Here is a 21,925-nt window from a genome sequence, read left to right as displayed (position 1 = left end):
TGCAATTGACCCAACAGTTTTACAAAAAACAAACAAAAGTGGATGGAAAGAGTGCTGTCAACAATGTATATAACTGTACAATGTATAGTCATTTACATTAGAAACTGTGCCTGCAAGCAAGAGCCTGGATGATGATACACTACACATACACAAACATTACTATGAATACACAAGACTCCTCCATATTTACAGCAACAGAATATATGACTTCTGTACATGATTTATGACGGTTTATGGCAATTTACTTTTAATTATACAAAAGGTCAGTGTGCAGCCTACACACACCGCTGTGAAAATCCTTTTCAGATTCAGATGTTGAGCCAAACTCCCTGTCATAACACAATCATCAAAGCATGATAGTGACTTTATTTTAGCCAACAAGTAAAATAAACACTTTGATTTTACACTAGTAACACTTCACTAGTAAAGTTCACTTTATACTTTAAGTTTTATTATCAGTTTCTGTGGATCAGTAGGATTTCATTTCAGGTTGTACAATATTGTGAGTCCTGTAGTTTTTTTTTTTTTTTTTTTTTTTTTATAATTGTTATGTACTAAACAAGGTACGTTTGCCACAGATACCACCTATCAATTATTGCTCCTGCACTCACACCCCACAAAATTAATATTTGTAATAACTATTAAACATTATCATATCCCAATATTTCCATGATGTACAATGGCATGTTATCTCAGGTATGATCAGTCAAATTTGTCAAATTAGGTGTCAGGATAGTTGGCCAACAGATCAATTTCCATTTTCACTACGTTCAAAATTATCGATAGCCTACAAATGTCAAGCGCACAAATTTCACTGAACCATAGATTTCAAAGAATTCAGGAAAGATTCAGTTTTTTTTAATATATATATAAATTTTGTTTTACTTTACTTTAACGGTGTCAGCACCGACTAACCATTTTCGCATCTAGTTTGTTTACAATATGAATAACTTGTTTCTATAGGGACACTATAGTTTGGGCAGTTCAAAGTACTTTATTTTGTAATATCAATAGCACCATGTTTGAGAGGCTTTGACAAACAAAATATGCGATTTGAACTCTTGAGATTTAAAGACCATGGTAACGTAAAGCGTTTTAATACCCGTTTCTTCCCGTCTTTGCTGTGCTTGCCTAGGTACAATCAGCAGTAGAAAATGAAGGTGTCTGCATATATATATATATATAATGACAAATGTAGAACTTCATTCCCCCCATATTCCTCAAATCATGTTGGATTCAGTTTTCCGTTTGTTTTGCTTTATTACGTTTACATTTTTCATTTACAAATGGTGACAAATATTTCAGTGGAGGTTTTGGTAAAAGGCTATTGTAGGAGAGTTTTGGAAAATTTGTGAAACCATAATAGAATAATTCCAGAAAAGAAGGAAAACAACTTGACAAGTTTTGAAACCAGGGAAATGTTTCTTTATTAAAAACTAGTTATAAATGTTAAATTTTACAGAAGACACTCTTGGGACTGGAGTGGAGAATATAAAAGCGTAATAGTTTAAAGGTATACATTGTTTATAGTCATTGTACATGTGAGCCATCTACATTAAAGAGTTTTATTCTTATTGCAACTTTTATTGATTATCATGTCGCAGGTAAGTGCTTTAGTTGCAAGAAACCTTTTACTTAAATGCTCCCAATGTTTCTTAAGATAAACCAATATTTAAAATGTTGTGGTCCAAACAAGAAACATTTTGGGAAAATATTAAATAGATAAACAGAACAGGGGGGGGAATTAAAGAAAAATAAACAGAAGTCAGCCCCGTCCTGTTTGCTCTATTTAACATAACATATGACAACTATACATTATAAATGAGAAGCTCTTGTTCAAGTATTTGGCTCACGGCAACTTCCAAAACAAGCACTTCCTTCACCCCTTATTTTCCTATAGTTTCCTACAGATTACATGGATCTGGGAATTTTAACTAAGCAGGACCTCTGAAAAGCACTTCTTATACAAACCTGTCTTCTGTATTGACTGCTGTGAAGTCATCCCAATAAACCAACACCTAAGAAATACATTTTGTTGGAAAAACAGTGGAACAGAGCTTCAAATATCACATGCAATTCATAGGTGAATCTTTCATCTCCCTCTGGTTTTAGATTGCTTTGGTAAGATCCTGATTTTGTTTTTAAACGGGAATAGAAAACTGGTTAATAAAATATAAATAAGACACCTGTGCCAATAAAATTAAACCAAGATGCTTTACCTACATCATGTATTTCTCTCTCTCTCTCTTAAAACATTTGGGAACAAAAAATACAAAAACAAAAGGTAATCATGCCATCAATCCCAGGGCCTTTCATTGCTGATGAAGAATGTCAGCAATGACAAAATATGCAGCTCATCTAAAAATCGGCCAACTAGTGATAATTCAGCAACAAAGACTTCACATTGGGTTGGGGGAAAAACAAAAGAAAAACACAACAAAATTATGCATCTCTTTAAAAGTCCTGAGAAACGTAACAAGATCCATTATAAAAAATAACGTCATCTTCTGTGCATAATGCCAATTTGTCTTTTTATTTTGTATTAAGTCAAGTAGTGCTGCTTTCAGATGGTCCCAGCACCAGACACTTCAGGAATGCGGGCCGGCACTTTCCTGGCCGTGGTCCTCTTGCGGATGCTGCGCCCAGAGGCGATGAGATCGGCATAGCCACGGGAGTGAGAGAAGGCATAGGTGGAGCGGCGGCCCGACACACCGCGTCGGAATGGAGTTGGCCTCTTCACTGGCACTTCCTCGGCCTCGTACTGCTTGCGCTTCCTCTGCACCTGAGGATATGAGGTGGAGAGTCAGTTTTGGCCTTTGTTTATAATTTGTTTTTATTGTAACATTTTAGTACTGTCTGCATACACTTTTTTGCAGCAGGCTACATCCAGTTAAAAAAAATAATGAATCGAGGGGTTATACAACTAAGGCCTCCCCCCCACATCATAAAGCATGTTCACCAACTCATGAGTCAATAGCCTCAGTCAGCTTGTATCAGCAAAGGCTGCTGCAAATGCCCGTAACCCGGTACCTATGCTATGAAATTCAAAAATCAAACTTACCTTGTCGCCCTCAGATGGCCAGATGGTTTTGGCAATGAACTTAATGAAGATGATTGGAAGCAGACTGATTCCCACGGTCAGAATGATGGTCAGCCACAGGTAGGGTTGCCTGAGGGCATTGGAGGCTGCTCCTGGGATGGGAAAAATACAAGAAAATGTAAATGAGGACCACAGTAATGGGCATCATAAGAAGAATCTTGTTATTCATGATTCAAAAGAGAGGCCACAGTGATGAATACTAAATAGCTATATAGAATAAACTACACTTTGTGGATGTATTTTTTTTTTTGTAAATTGAAGATTTTTTTAAAGGAAGATCTCAGAAATATATCTTCACATTATAATTTGTATTTAAAAGCAAACCCTCTTTAAATTGTGAAAGATTTGTACGGTTTGAACATGCCCCACAAGCATTATCTTAATTCGCTCTGCTTCCAATCAGTTTGCAGTTTCCCCTTACCTGTAAAGGTGAATGTTGACGTAAAGATCACATGAATTCCTGCGCTGTGGATGTCAAACATGACGCCAAAATAAAGTGCTATACTGCCAATGACTGCAAAGCAATTCACAAAGGTCCAGTATGATGTATCCAGAGAGATCTGAAGGAAAGGGGGGTCAACAAAACAATTAGTTAGGAATATGCATAATGTACTTTTCTTCTTATAATAACAGTCTTGATATGAGGAAATATCCTAGCCACAATCTGCTATTTTCCCAGAGCTTTGAGAGGACCCTTTGCTGCCACCAACTGGAGCCCAGTCCAACTACACAGCATTACTGCTCCTCTCCCTTACTAACAGCCATTATATTATACCAGATAGATTTCAAGAAGGTTAGAAAGTGAAAGCCCTGATTAAAGAGTACTTAATTTCCTTCAGATTCACAGATTCTCTCTTCAGGTTGTAACAGAAGAATGTAAAAATGTATTATGTTTAAAGAAATGGGTGTTAACTTGGGGAAAGAAACCTGCTAGTAACTGACCTGCATGCTTTAAGGGATTCTGTGGTGTGAAATACAGATTTTATTTTTTAATAATGACAATTGTACAGCTCGTCTAGTGGAAACAGTTATTGTAGTTCATAATGCTTGCCTGGAGGTTGACAGTGATGATGAGAGAGGACGCAGTGACCACAGCAAACGACTGGTAGTCAGAGGGCGCTTCCCCGTCCTGCCCCATGGTTTGCAGGAAGGCACCGTACGGGATGAAGAAGATGATCAGCGAGGTGAAAATCCCATGGAACAAGCTGGTGAAGAAGTTCTTGTAATTGAACAAAAGCCCCTTCTGTCCAGGTAGGTAGAGCTTCGGAAACCGCAGACTTAACTTGTCATTTACATCCTTAAAAAGAAAAAGAACAAAAAACAAGTCTTGTTCCACTATAGTGCTATTAACAAAACAGGCAACTTGAGGCAAATCAAATAATTTGCAGTGCAACCTTACACTTTACATATCAACAAGAACAGTCACTTGTAAATCTTTTGGAGGATACACTTTTTCACAAGTTTATCCTTGAGTCTTAAGTTTAGTTTGCGAGTGAACATACCTGATCAAGCAAGCCCACCAGAAGAACAGGAAGACTGCTGTAGAGCACATTGTACAGCGTAATAAACCAGTCCTCATAGGCAGCCTGGAGAAAAAGGAGAAATTACAGTACAGTTAAAGGAGTAATAAGAATTAAAAGCATTTACATACAGGTTTTCAGGTCTCACTATCCTGACAGGAGTAAGGTTAGTCAGTATGGTTAACAGCTGCCTTTCTAACCACTGCGAGCTTCTCACCTGAGCAGAGAATCCATTGAAGAAGGAGTACCAGAAGTGAGCCAGGGTGAAGGCAAAGTTCTTGAAGAAGAAGAAACGCAGGAACTTGCACATGCGGATGTATGACCAGCGCCCATGGACCAGCAGCAGCCTCTGGAGGTAGCGGAACTGGGCAAAGGCATAGTCACTGGACATCACTGCCTGCATCCCCTCCTGCCCACTGATGCCCACGCCAATGTCAGCCGCTGTGCGAGAGGGACAGGAAATCAGGAGACGAAGTATTACAGGCAGTGCCATATAAACAGGCTTTCCTCGGTCTGACTGTTGTCCAACCCTGCTGTTTATTACCTATAATCAAATGTTACACATTTGCATCTCCATAACTGCACTCCTGTGATGTTGTAAATACAGTACTGTACATTGATTGCATTGTCTTTTACTCTCTGGTAACATCCCTTTGACAAAGGTGGTAAAAAGAGAAACGCATACACAAAGAAGACAAAAATTTCCCCATGCTGACAATTATTGCCAGCTTGTGGAGGGAACATTACAATAAACTGAACATGCAAGATCTTTTTTACACTTTCAAAGAACAAGTGATTAAAAGGAGTATTATTTAAGAATGTTAATTTATTTTCCTAACCTAAATCTAGAAGGACTTTCATGGTTGGTTCCACAGACCTTGATTAGCACTAATTTGGTCTGTGAAACTGGTGTTCAGCACTAACCATTGGGGATGGAAGAGAGAAACAAGCTTACATAGGATAACAGACAGTTACAGGGGGTATTCTATGTTTAAGTATTGACACACAAGAGATGACAAGAGGACTGAGCCAGAGCCCCTCTTACTTTTAATCATGTTGACGTCGTTAGCTCCGTCTCCAATAGACAGGGTGATCGCTTTCTTATACTTCTTGATGAGGCTGACCACGTTGGCCTTCTGCTTGGGCGTGACTCGGCAGCAGATGACTGCGTTGCACTCGCATGCCATGTCCACAAAGTCGATCTGCCGCTGCTCCTTCTCATGCTCATCATTGGGCAGGTTGTCCTGGGGGCTACTGGGAACGTTCAGCCCGTGCTTGCGCCTCTTCAGTTTCAGCCTCAGCTTCCTCTTCTTCTTCTTCTTCTCGTATAGGATTTCGTTCTCCAAAGAAAAAATACATATATTTTGAATATAGGTGCATATACATAGGGTATTTCGTGTGTGAGTGTGTGTGCTGCTCGTACTTACCAACCAACCACCTGTGATTATCAAAGCATTTTTCCCCTCTTCAGGAAAGAAGGGCTCATTGACTTTTCTTTGCAGCCTGTTGATCGGGCCTTCATTCCTTCTGTTTTGCTGCTTGGCTTGTAACTTTTCACTGCAACAGAAAACATGTCAGAAATTAGAGCACAGCGACAGGCTTTCATTAATGTATATACAGTTATAGTTTTCATAAATTAGACAGTTGTCTCAAGGAAGTAGAAATTATCTTTATCCAATGAAAAATAAGATGTACTCTATATTTGTCATTAAGATTTAATTAACCTAAAGCAATACATGAATCCCTGATGTGGTACAGTAGAGACCTACAGTATTTAACTAACAATTCTAGAAACTTCACAAGAATGCATCTGTAATGATTTATGATTTATATCCCCCCCTAGGGGAATAGGGGTATGGCCAGTATTTCATAACCTGTTTATGTAAGCTATTATTAACAATTCTCTAAATACAAACAAGAGTGTTAGCACAAGTATGCGAAAGTAAAATAAAAACTGAATACAATTGCCATTTTCTCTGCCATTCACCTACATAGAGGAATGTGTAGTGCATGGAGTCCACCGATAGTTAAAATGAGGAAGATAAATTAACAATCTCGTCACACTTATTCATATGTATGCTTTTTTCATTTGTGACCATGACTGTCACACATTCAGGTCTCCTGAATTCATTATTTCTTTATAGTAGTGTTTTCTAAAGCGTGGTATGAAAGTGTGCATAAAAGTGAATCTCTTGTGTTATGTATGCATGCTCTAGCCTGTACAGTAGTGTAAAAGACAGCCGATACAAAGCAAATTTGAAAATGATCATACAAGCAACTGATCAAAACCTACTTGACATCCTCTCCATAATGGATCTGCATTTCATCGGTCAGAAGTCGGCAAGCATAGCCAATGTTCTCAGCAGTTTCTAGAATGAAAACAAAATGGATTAAAGACAACAGAAGAGCTAAGACGACAAAAAGTTTATCTATAAAGGACTGAATGTCTATGGTGGTATAGCGCAAAACCACTGAATTATACCATAAGATTGTTATTGCTTTTATATATAGATGGAGAGACTGATAGATATACATATACAGACAGTACTGTGCAAAAGGTGCACTTAGGCACTAGTACTTAGTAGTACTTAGGCAGGTGTGAAAAAATGCTGTAAAAAAATAATACTTTCAAAAATAATAATGTTAATAGATTATATTTATTGCGTTCAAACCAGCATCAATTCTTCTAGGTACACTTGCACACAGTTTTTGAAGGAACTCAGCAGGTAGGTCGGCCCAAACATCTTAGAGAACTAACCACAGTTCTTCTGTGGATTTAGGCAGCCTCTCCATGTAATCCCAGACAGACTCGATGATGTTGAGATCAGGGCTCTGTGGGGGCCATACCATCACTTCCAGGACTCCTTGTTCTTCTTCATGCTGAAAATAGTTCTTAATGACTGTTGCTGTATGTTTGGGGTCGTTGTCATGCTGCAGAATAAATCTGGGGCCAATCAGATGCCTCCCTGATGGTATTGCATGATGGATAAGTATCTGCCTGTACTTCTCAGCATTGAGGAGACCATTCATTCTGACCAAATCCCCAACTCCTTTTGCCCCAAACTTGCAAGGAAGCTCCACCATGCTTCACTGTTGCCTGCAGACACTCATTCGTGTACCGCTCTCCAGCCCTTCGGCGAACAAACTGCCTTCTGCTACAGCCAAATATTTCAAAATTTTGATTCATCAGTCCAGAGCACCTGCTACCATTTTTCTGCACCCCAGTTCCTGTGTTTTCATGCATAGTTGAGTCGCTTGGCCTTGTTGCCATGTTGGAGGTATGGCTTTTTGGCTGCAAGTCTTCTATGAAGGCCACTTCTGACCAGACTTCTCTGGACAGTAGATGGGTGTACCAGGGTCCCACTGTTTTCTGCCAATTCTGAGCTGATGGCACTGTTGGACATCTTCCGATTGTGAAGGGAAGTAAGCATGATGTGTCTTTCATCTGCTGCAGTAAGTTTCCTTGGCTGACCACTGCGTCTACTGTCCTCAACGTTGCCCGTTTCTTTGTGCTTCTTCAAAAGAGCTTGGACAGCACATCTGGAAACCCCCGTCTGCCTTGAAATTTCTGCCTGGGAGAGACCTTGCTGATGCAGTATAACTACCTTGTGTCTTGTTGCTGTGCTCAGTCTTGCCATGGTGTCTGACTTTTGACAGTAAACTGTCTTCAGCAACCTCACCTTGTTAGCTGAGTTTGGCTGTTCCTCAGCCAGTTTTATTCCTCCTACACAGCTGTTTCTGTTTCAGTTCATGACCTACATATTGAATCGATGATCATTAGCACCTGTTTGGTGTAATTGTTTAATCAAACACTGACTATATGCCTACAAAGTCCCTGACTTTGTGCAAATGTACCTAGAATAACTGATGCTGTTTTGAAGGCAAAGGGTGGTCACACCAGATATGGATTTGATGTAGATTTTTCTTCTGTTCACTCACTTTGCATTTTGTTCATTTATAAATATAATCTATTAACGTCTTTTTGAAAGCACTCTTACTTTATAGCATTTTTCACACTTGCCTAAAACTTTTGCACAGTACTGTATATATTATACATAGTTTTTTAAAGTCTAATTCACAGAATTGCTTAAAAGGTCAACTACAGCAAATCAAAAGCATGTCTTAGTTTTAAAGATGAATGCAGTTTGATTAATGAATGTGATTAATTTAAATTCTAAATCCAATGCATTCCTTTGGTTTAAAATGCTAAATCTAAATAAATGACTGTAGGTTAAAGCAGAATGGTGAAGTTCTGAAGCACAGTTTTAGCAGAAAAATTCAAATTTGAAATCTCTGTGGATGAAAAGAGTTCACACATTTGTCTTGTGTAGTTGTGGATTATCGGTTTAAAAAAACAGCTTGGTCTGCTGGTACCTTTCTTATCCCCAGTTAGGACCCAGATTTTGATGTCAGCCTGGGCTAGTTTGGCAATCGTCTCTGGGACTCCATCTTGCAGCTTGTCCTCGATGGCAGTGGCTCCAATCAGCTGCACAGTGTAACATCAGACAATGCATAAGCAGGTTGAGCAGTAGAGGCCATTGTTTACAATATACTGTAGAAATACTACATCCTATCCTATCTTTCATAAAAGGACCATGGGATGGTGCGCAATAGCAAAGTGCTCTATTATAATAGTTTCAATGAAGACAATTACAGCTATATTGTATGAAGACTGGTCAAACCAGATTGTTTATGGGGAATATGAAGGTAAAGTCAGCTCTGACAACATCCTTCATATTATATCAGCAACATCATTATGAATTTGTTCACAATCTATAGTAAACAGATCTTGAAAATGCCATTTCCAAAAGTATCTGCTATCTTACTATAGCAGGGCTCATTGTCACAGTGACATCACCCCTCTAAAATGGAAAGTCTTCAAACTTCACTGTGTAGGGGGTGCATTGGGCTTGTGCTGATCAGGAGCTCTGAGGTGTGCCAGATACCACAGTTCAAATACAAATGACCATCATTGCATCATATATGCATCATTGCATAATTCCATATGGTCTCTCTAGTTGGTAAACTTACAAATAGGTCCTTCTCTACTTCTTCATAAACGCGATCCAGTGCCGCCTCTCTGTTGTTCATGGTAACAGTGGCTTCTTTGTGCTTCCTGGACCAGGCTTGAAACTCCTCCTCGGTGATGTCTTTGTAGCATAAGCACAGGGTTCGAAGTGTCTCATTTGCAAACACCTGTAATGCAATATTGCAAATAACACTAAACGATCTCAGTCTTTAAATTACAATAATTAAAGCATCAATTAGAAAAATATGTAACAATTAGAATGCTACTGGAGGCAATTACACTGGATACTGCAACATGATTACTTGACTATTTTGGATCATGTTTTATGTGAAGAGTACAGAATAACAGTTGATTGACACTTAAACTTGAACAGCTGAACGAGGTAGTATTTTCTAAATCAATACCATCTTCCAGTGTGGGCTACACTGGAAAAAAAAAAAAAAGTTCACATAAGACTTCAGCCAGATCTGAGTCAAAACCCAAGACATTTAACATTTAACTATGTTTTGTACCTCAGTGCTAACTAGAAATCTTAAAAGTACACAGATTTACATTTCACTGGAAAAAAACTTGTTGACAAGGCAATTGTCATTTTAAAGCTCCAATGTGAAGTATATTAAAAGGGAGGTAGTAGGGTCGAGTTAGGGATCAATTACTCACGTCCAATGCACTCTGGGTATTCTCCTTATTCACTGAATCGGGATGCAGTCGCTCATAGATCACAGTGTCGGCTCCCTTGCAGTAAAGGCGGATTTTACCATTGGGAAATCTCACTGCAAACAAATAAATGCTACTTTACCATTAACAAACTGAAGTGTGCATTGCTAGAAATACATTTGAAAAACTGTTTAGGAACACCGTCAAATTATTTTTTGGGGGCTTTGCAAGAAAAGTTTCCACACAAGTGAGGAAATTAAAATGGAAAAAATGCATTAATATAGTAAGGGAAAAATTACTATACACTAACAAACCACTACTGCCAATTGAAATATTACAATAAAAGCATACTAGGTCAGTCAGTTCAACATTTGTAAAGAATTAGAATGGCAAAAAAAATACTTACAAATAATTGACATTCGTTTTCGGTCACTATTGAAGTCCAACAACGCCAACATTTCGTATGTCGACTCCACCCCCATCTCACTGATGGTAATTGTGTCTTGTGACCGAGCCAAGAAGACAAACCCAAAGTTCCTAGCGGCAGAGACAAGGGCTCCCTCATCTGGGGAGGCTGCCTGATAGACAAGCTCATCTGTAGGGGGAGACGCAACACATAGGAGGTGGTTACATTCTTACTATCACCAGAGTTCAAAAGTATGGAGCTCCTGAAATGGTAGTTGAAAACCTATACTTGAATGGATCCAGGAATACAGCAATGCTTTCAACATCCCTTTTTAATTTTAATTTGACCTCCTCCTGTTCATATATTGCCACACTGTGAATTTTGCAAGTACCACGTTCTCACTACAGCTTAAGCTTACTCACCTTCTTTCTGCTCCACCATCACAGTGTGGCAAAGAGACAGCAGCTTGAAGAACTCACGAGCCTCTGGGTCCTTCCCTGATCGGATAGTGGAAACCAGACCATGGTCATAGAACTTGAACGTCTTTTCCGCATGCACATTCCAGCTAAAATCCACCGGCTGTACAGAGAAAGCAAGAAAAAAAAAATGTAAAGGGGCAACTTTATATATTCGTTGCATGAAGTATTTTACTTCACTTTTTTATCCCGAGTTTTAAAGTTACAAACAACTGGTACAATTGAAAAAGAAAATGTACATTACCCCAGGGTTGTCTGGAGTCACACCACTTGAACTACATGGGTCACCTACAACAGAGAAGAAAAATTAATGTCAGCATATGCTCTTGGTAAGTTTTAGATAGCACAAAGATGATTCCCCAAAATAAGTATGTCTTTCAGTTTCATTCTGGAAAAATAAAAAATGAAAACCATTACACAACAAAAGCATTAACTAATAGCATTAGGTCCTTTCCCCTACATTGTGACCTTCATTCCTGCCACATACCAGTTCTACCAGTAAAACAATAACATTAATGTTGAAATTCATGCCAGTGAAGACTATAAATAAAGTTGTAATTCCACTCTAAACAAAGCTATATACTATAGGTGCATTCTACAAAGATCAAATCAGTGGCTGTAGCTCATCTTGGCACAGGGTTTTAAGACTAAGCTATAAAATAACACTTCAGTCAAAGCATGCACATAATACAGGAAGTGGGCTGCACTGCCCATCAGTATTGTTCCTCGAGTACAAGATTCAACTGTACTGAATTTGGCTCCTGCATTGGTGCAACTGGAATGAAGTGTCATAAACATTGTTATACAATTTGATTTTCTGGGCATGATTTTCCAGATTGTTCCTCATATTACTTCATTCTTTATAAAGTAGCATTTATATTGTTAGCTGTAAATGGAAAGTGTACAGTAAGTAAAGAATAATAATTTAAGTAAAATAAACATTTGAACACATTGCAGTCATGTAATTCTTTGCTCCTGGTAAGCCAAATTATGATGTAGGGTGTACAATTCTGGCAATACGGTGCTGAAACCAACCATATGTGCAGCCATTGATGGTGCATTTCTTGAAAGCCATGACGTTCTGAGTGAGGGTCCCAGTCTTATCGGAGAAGATGTACTCAATCTGCCCCAGCTGCTCGTTCAGAGTGGTGGTCCTGGCTTTTGCTGGGGTGTCCTTCTCAGCGTAGTACATCTGTAGATCCCAGTTGATGAACTTGCTCTGACCCAGGCGAATGAATTCCACACTTTACAAAAGAATTGGACATTGGTGAATGGGAGCACTCAGCCTAAGAGATCTGTGCAGTTTTTATTATCTCATTGTAATGGGTATTTTAAAATGCTAAAACTTCAAGTAAACAAAAAATGTAGATGACCACAATGTTTAGTTAAATCATACTGTAAATCAAAGTTCATACTGCTAAGCCAGCATCATACAGAGATCTCTGGGTATGCATTAATATACCTATGCATTTACCTCCCGTGTCATATACTTCTATTAATATTAAGGAGCAGGAATATTAAAAACTGTTTAAAGATGTGCTCTCATAGTCAGACCAAGTTCCATATGTCAGATTTTCACCTGAAAAGACTGATGACTGGTCTTGGGTTTAAATAGGTCAGTGGTATTATAACTTAAGAGACCATGTAAATAAGCCCTGCATAGCACATTTGCTTCATTAGCTCTTGTACACATGGTGCTAATGAATATAGAAATATAGGCCTGCTCTGTGTATGTTTACTCAAGTAGGCCTATAATTTCTATATTCATTAGCACCATGTGTACAAGAGCCTGCAGCTGTAACTTTGTTACAAAGTCTGAAGTCCCTAAGCAGTTCTCCTTAACTCATGCATTTAACCCACCTTAACTTTTTAAATCCTGTTTTCCCTCTCTCTCTCTACATCTAATTTATATTTAAAGTATTTTAATAGTGGATAATAATGGACATCCTTTGTTTTACAGTTCTTGCTGAAGTTCACATTGTAAAGGGCTTTAGATAACTTTTTATTGTACAGTAGTTCACAGCAGTGCACTGCAATGTGTACATCCCTTTAGGGGGACTCAAGACATTCAGTTACTAGGTTGAAGCAGAAGCTGCAACAGGGAAATCAAGCAGGTCACAGAATGTATAAGACATACTATACCAGAACAATGCAGCTACCCTGGCAACTTTTAGAACAGATCATTCTCCATCATCTGAAGGAAAATATCTGCAGTATCTGACTGACTGTGCAAGTCTAGATATGCAGTGGGAAGAAAAATTAGTTGACATATAATCGCCTCACCTGACATAGAGGGAAATGGGCACCATGGTGTTCAGGATAATGATGTATCCCCAGAAGCTGAGGAAACCCCTGTAAGACGAATTACCTCCCTTCCCATCATAAAGGTACCAGGCCATGCTGCCAATCTGCTCATACCAGAAGGTGTGGCCAATGGCCATGCCAGCTGCCACCAGGATAAGCAGAACAAAGATCTGTAGAAATGAACAAAGACACAACCACACATGAGTGACATTGCTGCACAACTCCATTAAGGGTCACATTTAGCCTTATCCTATACACACAGAATCCCTTCCATCATATTCCTCAGATACCATACATTTAAGAGGACTTCACTAACTTTTTATATTGCATACATTTCCATGGGTTTGTTTCCCCTGTCAACCCCCCAACACTTTTCCATTTTTTTCTTGAATACCTTGACAACCTTCCAATCCCCACAATTGAAAAAGTAAAATTATACAGAAAAAATAAAACTTACAGTATACACCATGTAGTTCATTAACTCATCGATTTTTGTTCTTTTGAATCTTGTTTTGCCGCCATTTCTCATGATTTTGGTGTCAAAGCCTAGGAAGTAGAATAGAGCTCATTTAGAGACTGAACATTTTCAAAAAGACGGGGGGTTAAGTTCAGATATGAGATTTGAAAGTTAAAGGCTCTATAGTGAAATTACTTTTGTCAATGACACTAAGTAACATTAAAACTGACAAGCACTCTGTAAATAAGTAACATTGATGCTGGAGCATTGATGTACAGAATGCACAGTCCTACTTTGTGAATACAAAAGATTACAAGATCACAATTTCCACATGAAACATTACACTATATGGCAGATTCAAATTCACATTTTAACAAATTAATTTCATAACCCCATGAATAAGGTCAAATTTAATACTATTGGTTCCTATTGATATGTCTTTCACAGTAGGGTATTGGGTTTCTGACAATGGCTTACCTGCAAAGATGACTAGGCCATGAGAAGTCTCAGTATTTCGGATTTTGCAGCCTCGCAGTAGAATATTATCCAGGTCAATGGGGAAACGGTCATTCCTCCATTTCATGGTGCCGGTGAACTTGTCCAGCCTGTTGTTTGGCTCCTCACATTCAATCATAGCTTGAGGGGGTAATAAAGGATATTAAATAATTATATGGGTAAATGTACACATTTCTAGAAACTTGAAAGATCATTGGTCTGGTGTGGGAGCCTCACAGATATTTACATTTTTTATTCAGTTAACAAATATGCTTTTTAAGACTTAAAACAAGTAGGCAAAATTTCAGACAAGGTACCATTTGATATAATATTGAGATTGTGTCATATGTCAAAAGACTTATTCAACAAAGAGTGAAAGCATTTCAACTAGTCATTGACACATTTTAAATTTTGTATAATTAAGAGAATAAATTAAACTCCCCCTACCAATTCAACAGTGTTGACTAAACACTGCTAGAAGGTGCCTGATAGAGCAGGGTCATTATAACATAACAGAGATGTACTTTAACCTGAACTTTTTTTTGTTAGTTCGAAGAAAATGCAAAGCACAAAATAGTCAGAGACATTCTACACCCCCTCCCACCTCTAGGAGGGGTACAGATACCGGAATCAGTCGATAATAGGTGAAGGCCTGTCTAGCAAGCTCCCGATAGATCCCGAGGTCAACACCCATGCAAACTCAAACTTACTGTACGAAGGACTCCAAACCAACAGGTCATGGAAAAAACTCTAGGGGCATTTGCTTGTTTTGGAATTAGAAGTGCCCTGGTAATAGACAGCTCAATGGCCTGATGACAATCAAAGTGAAATTCCAAACACCCCCTTGAAATGGTAGCCAATGCATCCATAATCACAGCATTGTCTCTTAGTGACAGGTATTGTATTCGATAAATGCACTAATTGACAGGCTCGTCCAATCATTCAGAAATCCTCGCTAGTAGGTTATTATACAGGGCAGCAATTTATCGTCTAGTGTTACTGTATTAAAGAGGAAAACAAATACATACTTCTGGCTGGAAGGAAATAATAAAACCAGTGATAAACATGCTTTTGGTTCTACCAAGCGGATGTAACCTGATCTTTGTTAAAGCCCTCGTCAGTGTACATACCATCAAAGTTTGCCAGCTGGTGTTCTGTCTGGAGTCGTTCATGGGTTACTTTAGTGCCCATTTTAAATTTCAAATTTGTTTCACTGAAAAATTTACAAAAAGACAAACCAGGATTAATAAATTAGGAGTAAGTATACATTTCATGCACATTTATTATTTTAAGACCACTCTTTCAACTGACAGGAATGAATGAATACTAACTGGGTAAAGATGAACATTTGCTAGATGGATAGGTTTTTTTCTCACATAAAACTGACTGCAGGTAAAGTATAAAATGGAGAACATACATGAAGTTAATTGAACAAAATGAAAATGGTAAAGATCTTACCCATCAAGTTCAGCTGTCTCTACATAACAAAGACTGTTGGGTTCCGAAGTGGATAACAACAGAATATCAGCCTAAATAAAATAAAATAAAATATGTTGATACAAATAAGTAACTGAACTGAGGAAAAAATACAAGGTTGTATGTATGAAGAAAAAACAATTAAAACTTACAAATAACAATCACTACATACAAATTCTGCTCGGATTGGTCAAATCAAAAACAAAACATTTTTGTATTAGAATATGCATGAACTGTGAATGACTAAATGTTCAAAACAAAGTGTTTGTTACATGCTAACATTAATAAACAACAATGGGAGTTCTGGATTTATTTATGTACTGCACATTGTAATGTAAAATAATTATCTTACAGGAATAAAATCATTTTTCTTCAAACGAACTATATCCCCTACATGAATATCCATCCACTTGGACTCTTGAAATCTAAAAGACATAAGAAAGTGGGGGAAATCTGTTAGATGAAAGTGAAGTAGGTTTAAAAAAAAAAAAAATACATAACCATATTCATAATTTTTCAGAGGATGCGTATGTTTACATATTCACAATTTAATTGTGTGTGTGTGTGTGTATATACACTCACCTAAAGGATTATTAGGAACACCATACTAATACTGTGTTTGAACCCCTTTCGCCTTCAGAACTGCCTTGACATTGATTCAACAAGGTGCTGAAAGCATTCTTAAGAAATGTTGGCCCATATTGATAGGATAGCATCTTGCAGTTGATGGAGATTAGTGGGATGCACATCCAGGGCACGAAGCTCCCGTTCCACCACATCCCAAAGATGCTCTATTGGGTTGAGATCTGGTGACTGTGGGTGCCAGTTTAGTACAGTGAACTCATTGTCATGTTCAAGAAACCAATTTGAAATGATTCGACCTTTGTGACATGGTGCATTATCCTGCTGGATGTAGCCATCAGAGGATGGGTACATGGTGGTCATAAAGGGATGGACATGGTCAGAAACAATGCTCAGGTAGGCCGTGGCATTTAAACGATGCCCAATTGGCACTAAGGGGCCTAAAGTGTGCCAGGAAAACATCCCCCACACCATTACACCACCACCACCAGCCTGCACAGTGGTAACAAGGCATGATGGATCCATGTTCTCATTCTGTTTACGCCAAATTCTGACTCTACCATCTGAATGTCTCAACAGAAATCGAGACTCATCAGACCAGGCAACATTTTTCCAGTCTTCAACTGTCCAATTTTGGTGAGCTTGTGCAAATTGTAGCCTCTTTGTCCTATTTGTAGTGGAGATGAGTGGTACCCGGTGGGGTCTTCTGCTGTTGTAGCCCATCCGCCTCAAGGTTGTACGTGTTGTGGCTTCACAAATGCTTTGCTGCATACCTCGGTTGTAACGAGTGGTTATTTCAGTCAAAGTTGCTCTTCTATCAGCTTGAATCAGTCGGCCCATTCTCCTCTGACCTCTAGCATCAACAAGGCATTTTCGCCCACAGGACTGCCGCATACTGGATGTTTTTCCCTTTTCACACCATTCTTTGTAAACCCTAGAAATGGTTGTGCGTGAAAATCCCAGTAACTGAGCAGATTGTGAAATACTCAGAGCGGCCCGTCTGGCACCAACAACCATGCCACGCTCAAAATTGCTTAAATCACCTTTCTTTCCCATTCAGACATTCAGTTTGGAGTTCAGGAGATTGTCTTGACCAGGACCACACCCCTAAATGCATTGAAGCAACTGCCATGTGATTGGTTGGTTAGATAATTGCATTAATGAGAAATTGAACAAGTGTTCCTAATAATCCTTTAGGTGAGTGTATATATATATATATATACACACATACATACACACACACACATATATACACACACACATATATATATATATACACACACACACACATATATATATATATATATATACATATATATATACACACACACATATACATATATATATACATACATACATACATACATATATACATACATACATACATACATATACATACATACCTACATACACACACACACACACATATACACATATACACACACACACATACATACATATACACACACACACATACATACATATACACACACACACATACATACATATACACACACACATACACACGTGTGTATATTGTTTTTGTATATTTGGGGCTGATTTATACTTCAATTAATATATATATTTATTTTTACTAGCTTGCTTACTAGCTCATAAATTGAAAGATACTGGGAGTTATTCTTGTCTATCAAATATTACAATGTAAAAATATTTAGAACCCAAGTACTCCTGAGAAGCATCATAACAGGGGAAAGAGCATACTACCTGCCATTGAGAAGGACGTCACATTTTCGGTTGTTAACTTCTCTGTCCATCCTGTGACGGGCCTGGCAAACACAAAGAAACACTCATTAATAAAGATATCAATTCTTACTGTGAGTGATGGAGCTCAGGGTAGTCTTGGCACACTGTATCATTATAAATTAAATCCTGAATTATTTACATATATAACAAAAGGATAAAGCTGAATAAGAAATTTAGCCCTGATATCATAACCTGCCAAGAATGCTACATTAGACTTCTTGGATGTCTTTTGTTGTATGTGAAAACTGTACAACAGGGAAAAATGTACTCTTTGTAGGCAGTTTGTTCATCTTTATCATTATTATTTTTTAAATAGTATTTATTCAGATCTAAGACTGATAATCTTTATAGGACTTTGTGGTCTTCCCCCTAGGCAGCATTTTGTGCTTTCATACTTTTGACTTATGGTTTATACATGGCTGTAGTTGAAAGTGTTACTATCTTAAAAAAAAACTAAACAAAAATGCGTAGTTTAATAAATATTAATAATTACACACTAGTTATTTATCAATGATCAAATTAAGTTTTTTTTTTTTTTTTTTTTAAACACTAATTCAGCCTGGAGGTCTAGGCTGGGACTCCATTGATTATCAGAAGTGATTAGTTTAGAAGACAAATTAGTTTAATGGGAAAAAAAAAAAAAAAAGTAAAACTAAAAAGTAAAACTAAAAAGGAATCACTGACTAACATGGTTACAAAGGATGGGTGTGAATACTTTCAACCACAACTGTATAGCCAGGGAAATTAAATTACCAAAAACAGCAGGTACTCTAAAGTACAAGAGATTAAAAGGAGGGAGCTTACCAAGTCATCCACCAAGTCTTTGATGGCTGTCATCCCCAGCACTAGAACTAAAGGCACAAGGGTGGTGTACCAAGGCAGTGTGGAGATTTGAGGAATAATCTGCAAAACACCAAAGAAATACATCTCAGATTAATGAGAAATTAATGAGTGGCTTCAACTAGATCGCATTCATTAGCAAATAAAAGCTTTTCAAAATCTTTACAGCCTTTATTTGTTTCCCCCATTTGGTTCCCAAATAGGAGGTTGAAGCTTTGACCCCCCAAAAAAATGTTAAAATCAAACAAAAGTGGTTTATTTGGTTTATTGTACCATCACGGAGATTAAATATCTTTCCAGTCACACCCAATTCTGTAAGTGCTGCTGGGGGTTCTTGTACAAAAGTGCAGCCAGATTTCTCTGAAGTGTTAAGCAAGAAGCAGCAAGATTGAAAAAGGATCATAACATAGGAAACATTAGAGATTGGAGGACAGCTGTAACATCCAGTCTTAGAGATTACTTACCTGTAAGATGAGCAAGGCAAGAAAGTACAGGTTGGCGACTCTTTTGAATTGTTCATAGAGGTTCAGTGGGAGAAAGGTTAGAATGTTATACTTATTGGTTTTGATTGCATTCCCCTGAAAGAAAAAAAGAAAAAAGAAAATTCTCATTCATGCACAAAAATTGGAACATTCATTTTTTTCCCCAATTCCCCATGTATAATACAATCTACATTGTTTATGTACAAAAAGCTAAATATGTATGTTATTGGGACGTGCTAGATTAGTTCATTTTCCTAAAAGATGCATGTTTGAAATAACAATGGATTTAAAACAATAAATAAACATATGCAACCTGAAAGAGTGATTGTTAAAATGGCAATGGCAATAGGCTAGACACATTGCAAGAAGAACAGACCAAAGACGGAAGAAAAGCTCATCTGCATAAATGTATAACAAGATTCTGAATTCGAAGGTGTAGGCGAGTTGACACAGAAGGCCCTATAAGCCTGAGTGAGCTGCTTGGAGCTTGGTACATCCAACAGAAACCAGAATTATGTAAATTGTGTACAAGAACATAGGGAGTAAGCAAATCACAAATGAATGAAGGGGCCATTCAAATTTATCTGCACTTTTAATAGCAACCAGTGCAGTTGGGATGAATCTCGGATTCCATCCAAAAAAACGAAAACACCAGATATTAAAGTAGTGTTAACGTAGCATGTGAAGGTGTGTAAACTGCTTTTAAAAGAGGAAATTAAAGAATACCCAAAAATGCAACACATTTGTTTAGGAAATTCCACAATTGCAAAACTTATGACACTAACATTACCTACCAGGAAGTGTCTTATTTTAGTGACACCAGCTAAAACAGCAAACAGAGAGAGACCTAAAAGAACAAAATAAACACAGCTTTGCTTTCCAAAGATAAGGACCATATTTAAATGGTTCATTGGATCGCAATGCATCTTACTAACTCACACATTGGTTTGTATCATTAGAAGGAAGTTTGTATCATTAGAACAAAGAACATTTGTGCCTTATTTTCAAACCAAAATTAAATAATGAAACGTGGAATGAGGATGTTCACATGACACCACAAAAGGTAACATCAACAATTCTACTGTAGAACTGTACCAAATATGAGGTTAATAAAATATGATTAATGGAAATGGTCGCTAGTAGGATAGATGTAAGTGAAAGTATGAAAGTTACAAAAGAATGTGAAATTACAATTGGTAGTTTTTCCCAGTTATAACATTAATCATGTGGGTAACCAGCAGGCCTACCTCAAAGTAATAGGTCAGCTCATTTATTTGATTTAATTAGTGGAGTATGTAGTAACCAGATTGTTCATAGGATTGTCTATACACGAGCTCCAACAAGGAAAGTGGGGAGAAACCAAACTTTGTCCTAGTGATTTGCATCAAACCATTTCCAACCACAGACCGATACCAGCCACAGATCAATACATTTCACTCAGTAGGTGAAAGGGCTATTGGAAAAGTAACACCACTGAATTGATAAAGTAGCATTACAATAAGAGACTTTAAGGTAAAGAAAAATTGTTTTTGACAGAAAAATTAAGCATTCTACTACCATTCTGAAAGTGAGATATAAGAGATACAAATTATGAGGACCACCATTGTCTGACAAGAATACACTGAAGACTTGTCTTAATATTTGTGTATAATCTAGCAGGATTTCCTTTGGTAATTGCAATAGTTTACGATCTTGCAGAAATATGTAGGCAAGTAAATTAAGTTGGTATGGATTGCCAGCCACCATGTTTGACAATGTGTCTACTACTTGTTTGAAAATATATCTGAAATTATTAAGTTTAAGGTACACAATCAGACATTACCTTTACCACTTAGTCTAAAATATATTAAAACTATGAAGCCCCAAAGATGTTTTTTTTTTTTTTTTTTTTTTTTTAACATCAGTTAGTATGCAAGATTTCTTAAATGTGTGCTCACCATTTCAAATTCATAAACCATACACACAAATGCATCTCTAGTTGTATCTGTTTAATGTTGAAATCCAACAGGTGCAAGCTACTAATGTTCATAAATAATGGGCAGAAAAGACAATACTTACAGCATATTTGCTCTTCTTAAAGCATAAGAACTGTTTTTTCTTGAACTCAGGTAAATTACAGAAATCTCTGTCATTTGCCCTAACTTTCCAGGCTCCCTCTGAAAATTGAATAATTAAAATTAGATTGTGTCCTCACGGTTAAAAGCATTATATAATAATGAAGAACTACAGGCTTTATCCTTTAAGCACATTGTGCATTGAACACCATCGGTTTACGTCCTTTCATATAAATATGCTGCAGGTAAGAGACAGCTATTCTTAAAGCACAGCTTTGTACTG

The 21,925-nt window shown here is 37.6% G+C and overlaps 1 protein-coding gene across 1 annotated transcript in view; it reads right to left on the bottom strand.

Annotated features, from left to right (window-relative positions):
* Positions 1-1,402: 1,402 nt before the first annotated feature.
* atp8b1 (ATPase phospholipid transporting 8B1) overlaps positions 1,403-21,925 on the bottom strand; it is a 44,552-nt gene continuing 24,029 nt past the window's right edge. Inside the window, exons 3-28 of the mRNA XM_066710925.1 lie at positions 21,647-21,744; positions 19,571-19,684; positions 19,071-19,169; positions 18,228-18,289; positions 16,273-16,345; positions 15,903-15,973; positions 15,575-15,657; positions 14,427-14,585; positions 13,950-14,038; positions 13,472-13,662; positions 12,224-12,432; positions 11,433-11,476; positions 11,135-11,291; positions 10,713-10,901; positions 10,310-10,422; positions 9,652-9,816; positions 8,995-9,106; positions 6,914-6,989; positions 6,048-6,177; positions 5,666-5,960; positions 4,838-5,061; positions 4,603-4,686; positions 4,152-4,397; positions 3,522-3,660; positions 3,062-3,192; positions 1,403-2,782 (exon numbers count right to left, since the gene is read on the bottom strand). Coding sequence (XP_066567022.1) covers positions 2,564-2,782; positions 3,062-3,192; positions 3,522-3,660; positions 4,152-4,397; positions 4,603-4,686; positions 4,838-5,061; positions 5,666-5,960; positions 6,048-6,177; positions 6,914-6,989; positions 8,995-9,106; positions 9,652-9,816; positions 10,310-10,422; positions 10,713-10,901; positions 11,135-11,291; positions 11,433-11,476; positions 12,224-12,432; positions 13,472-13,662; positions 13,950-14,038; positions 14,427-14,585; positions 15,575-15,657; positions 15,903-15,973; positions 16,273-16,345; positions 18,228-18,289; positions 19,071-19,169; positions 19,571-19,684; positions 21,647-21,744 — 3,572 coding nt within the window. The 3' untranslated portion in view covers positions 1,403-2,563. The remainder of the gene's footprint in view (positions 2,783-3,061; positions 3,193-3,521; positions 3,661-4,151; positions 4,398-4,602; positions 4,687-4,837; positions 5,062-5,665; positions 5,961-6,047; positions 6,178-6,913; positions 6,990-8,994; positions 9,107-9,651; positions 9,817-10,309; positions 10,423-10,712; positions 10,902-11,134; positions 11,292-11,432; positions 11,477-12,223; positions 12,433-13,471; positions 13,663-13,949; positions 14,039-14,426; positions 14,586-15,574; positions 15,658-15,902; positions 15,974-16,272; positions 16,346-18,227; positions 18,290-19,070; positions 19,170-19,570; positions 19,685-21,646; positions 21,745-21,925) is intronic.

Source organism: Amia ocellicauda, chromosome 8, assembly GCF_036373705.1.
Source record: "Amia ocellicauda isolate fAmiCal2 chromosome 8, fAmiCal2.hap1, whole genome shotgun sequence".
In the NCBI taxonomy this organism is placed as follows: domain Eukaryota; kingdom Metazoa; phylum Chordata; class Actinopteri; order Amiiformes; family Amiidae; genus Amia; species Amia ocellicauda.
The sequence above is the reverse complement of the archived record's forward strand: the minus strand, read 5'-3'. Positions and strand labels throughout refer to the sequence as shown.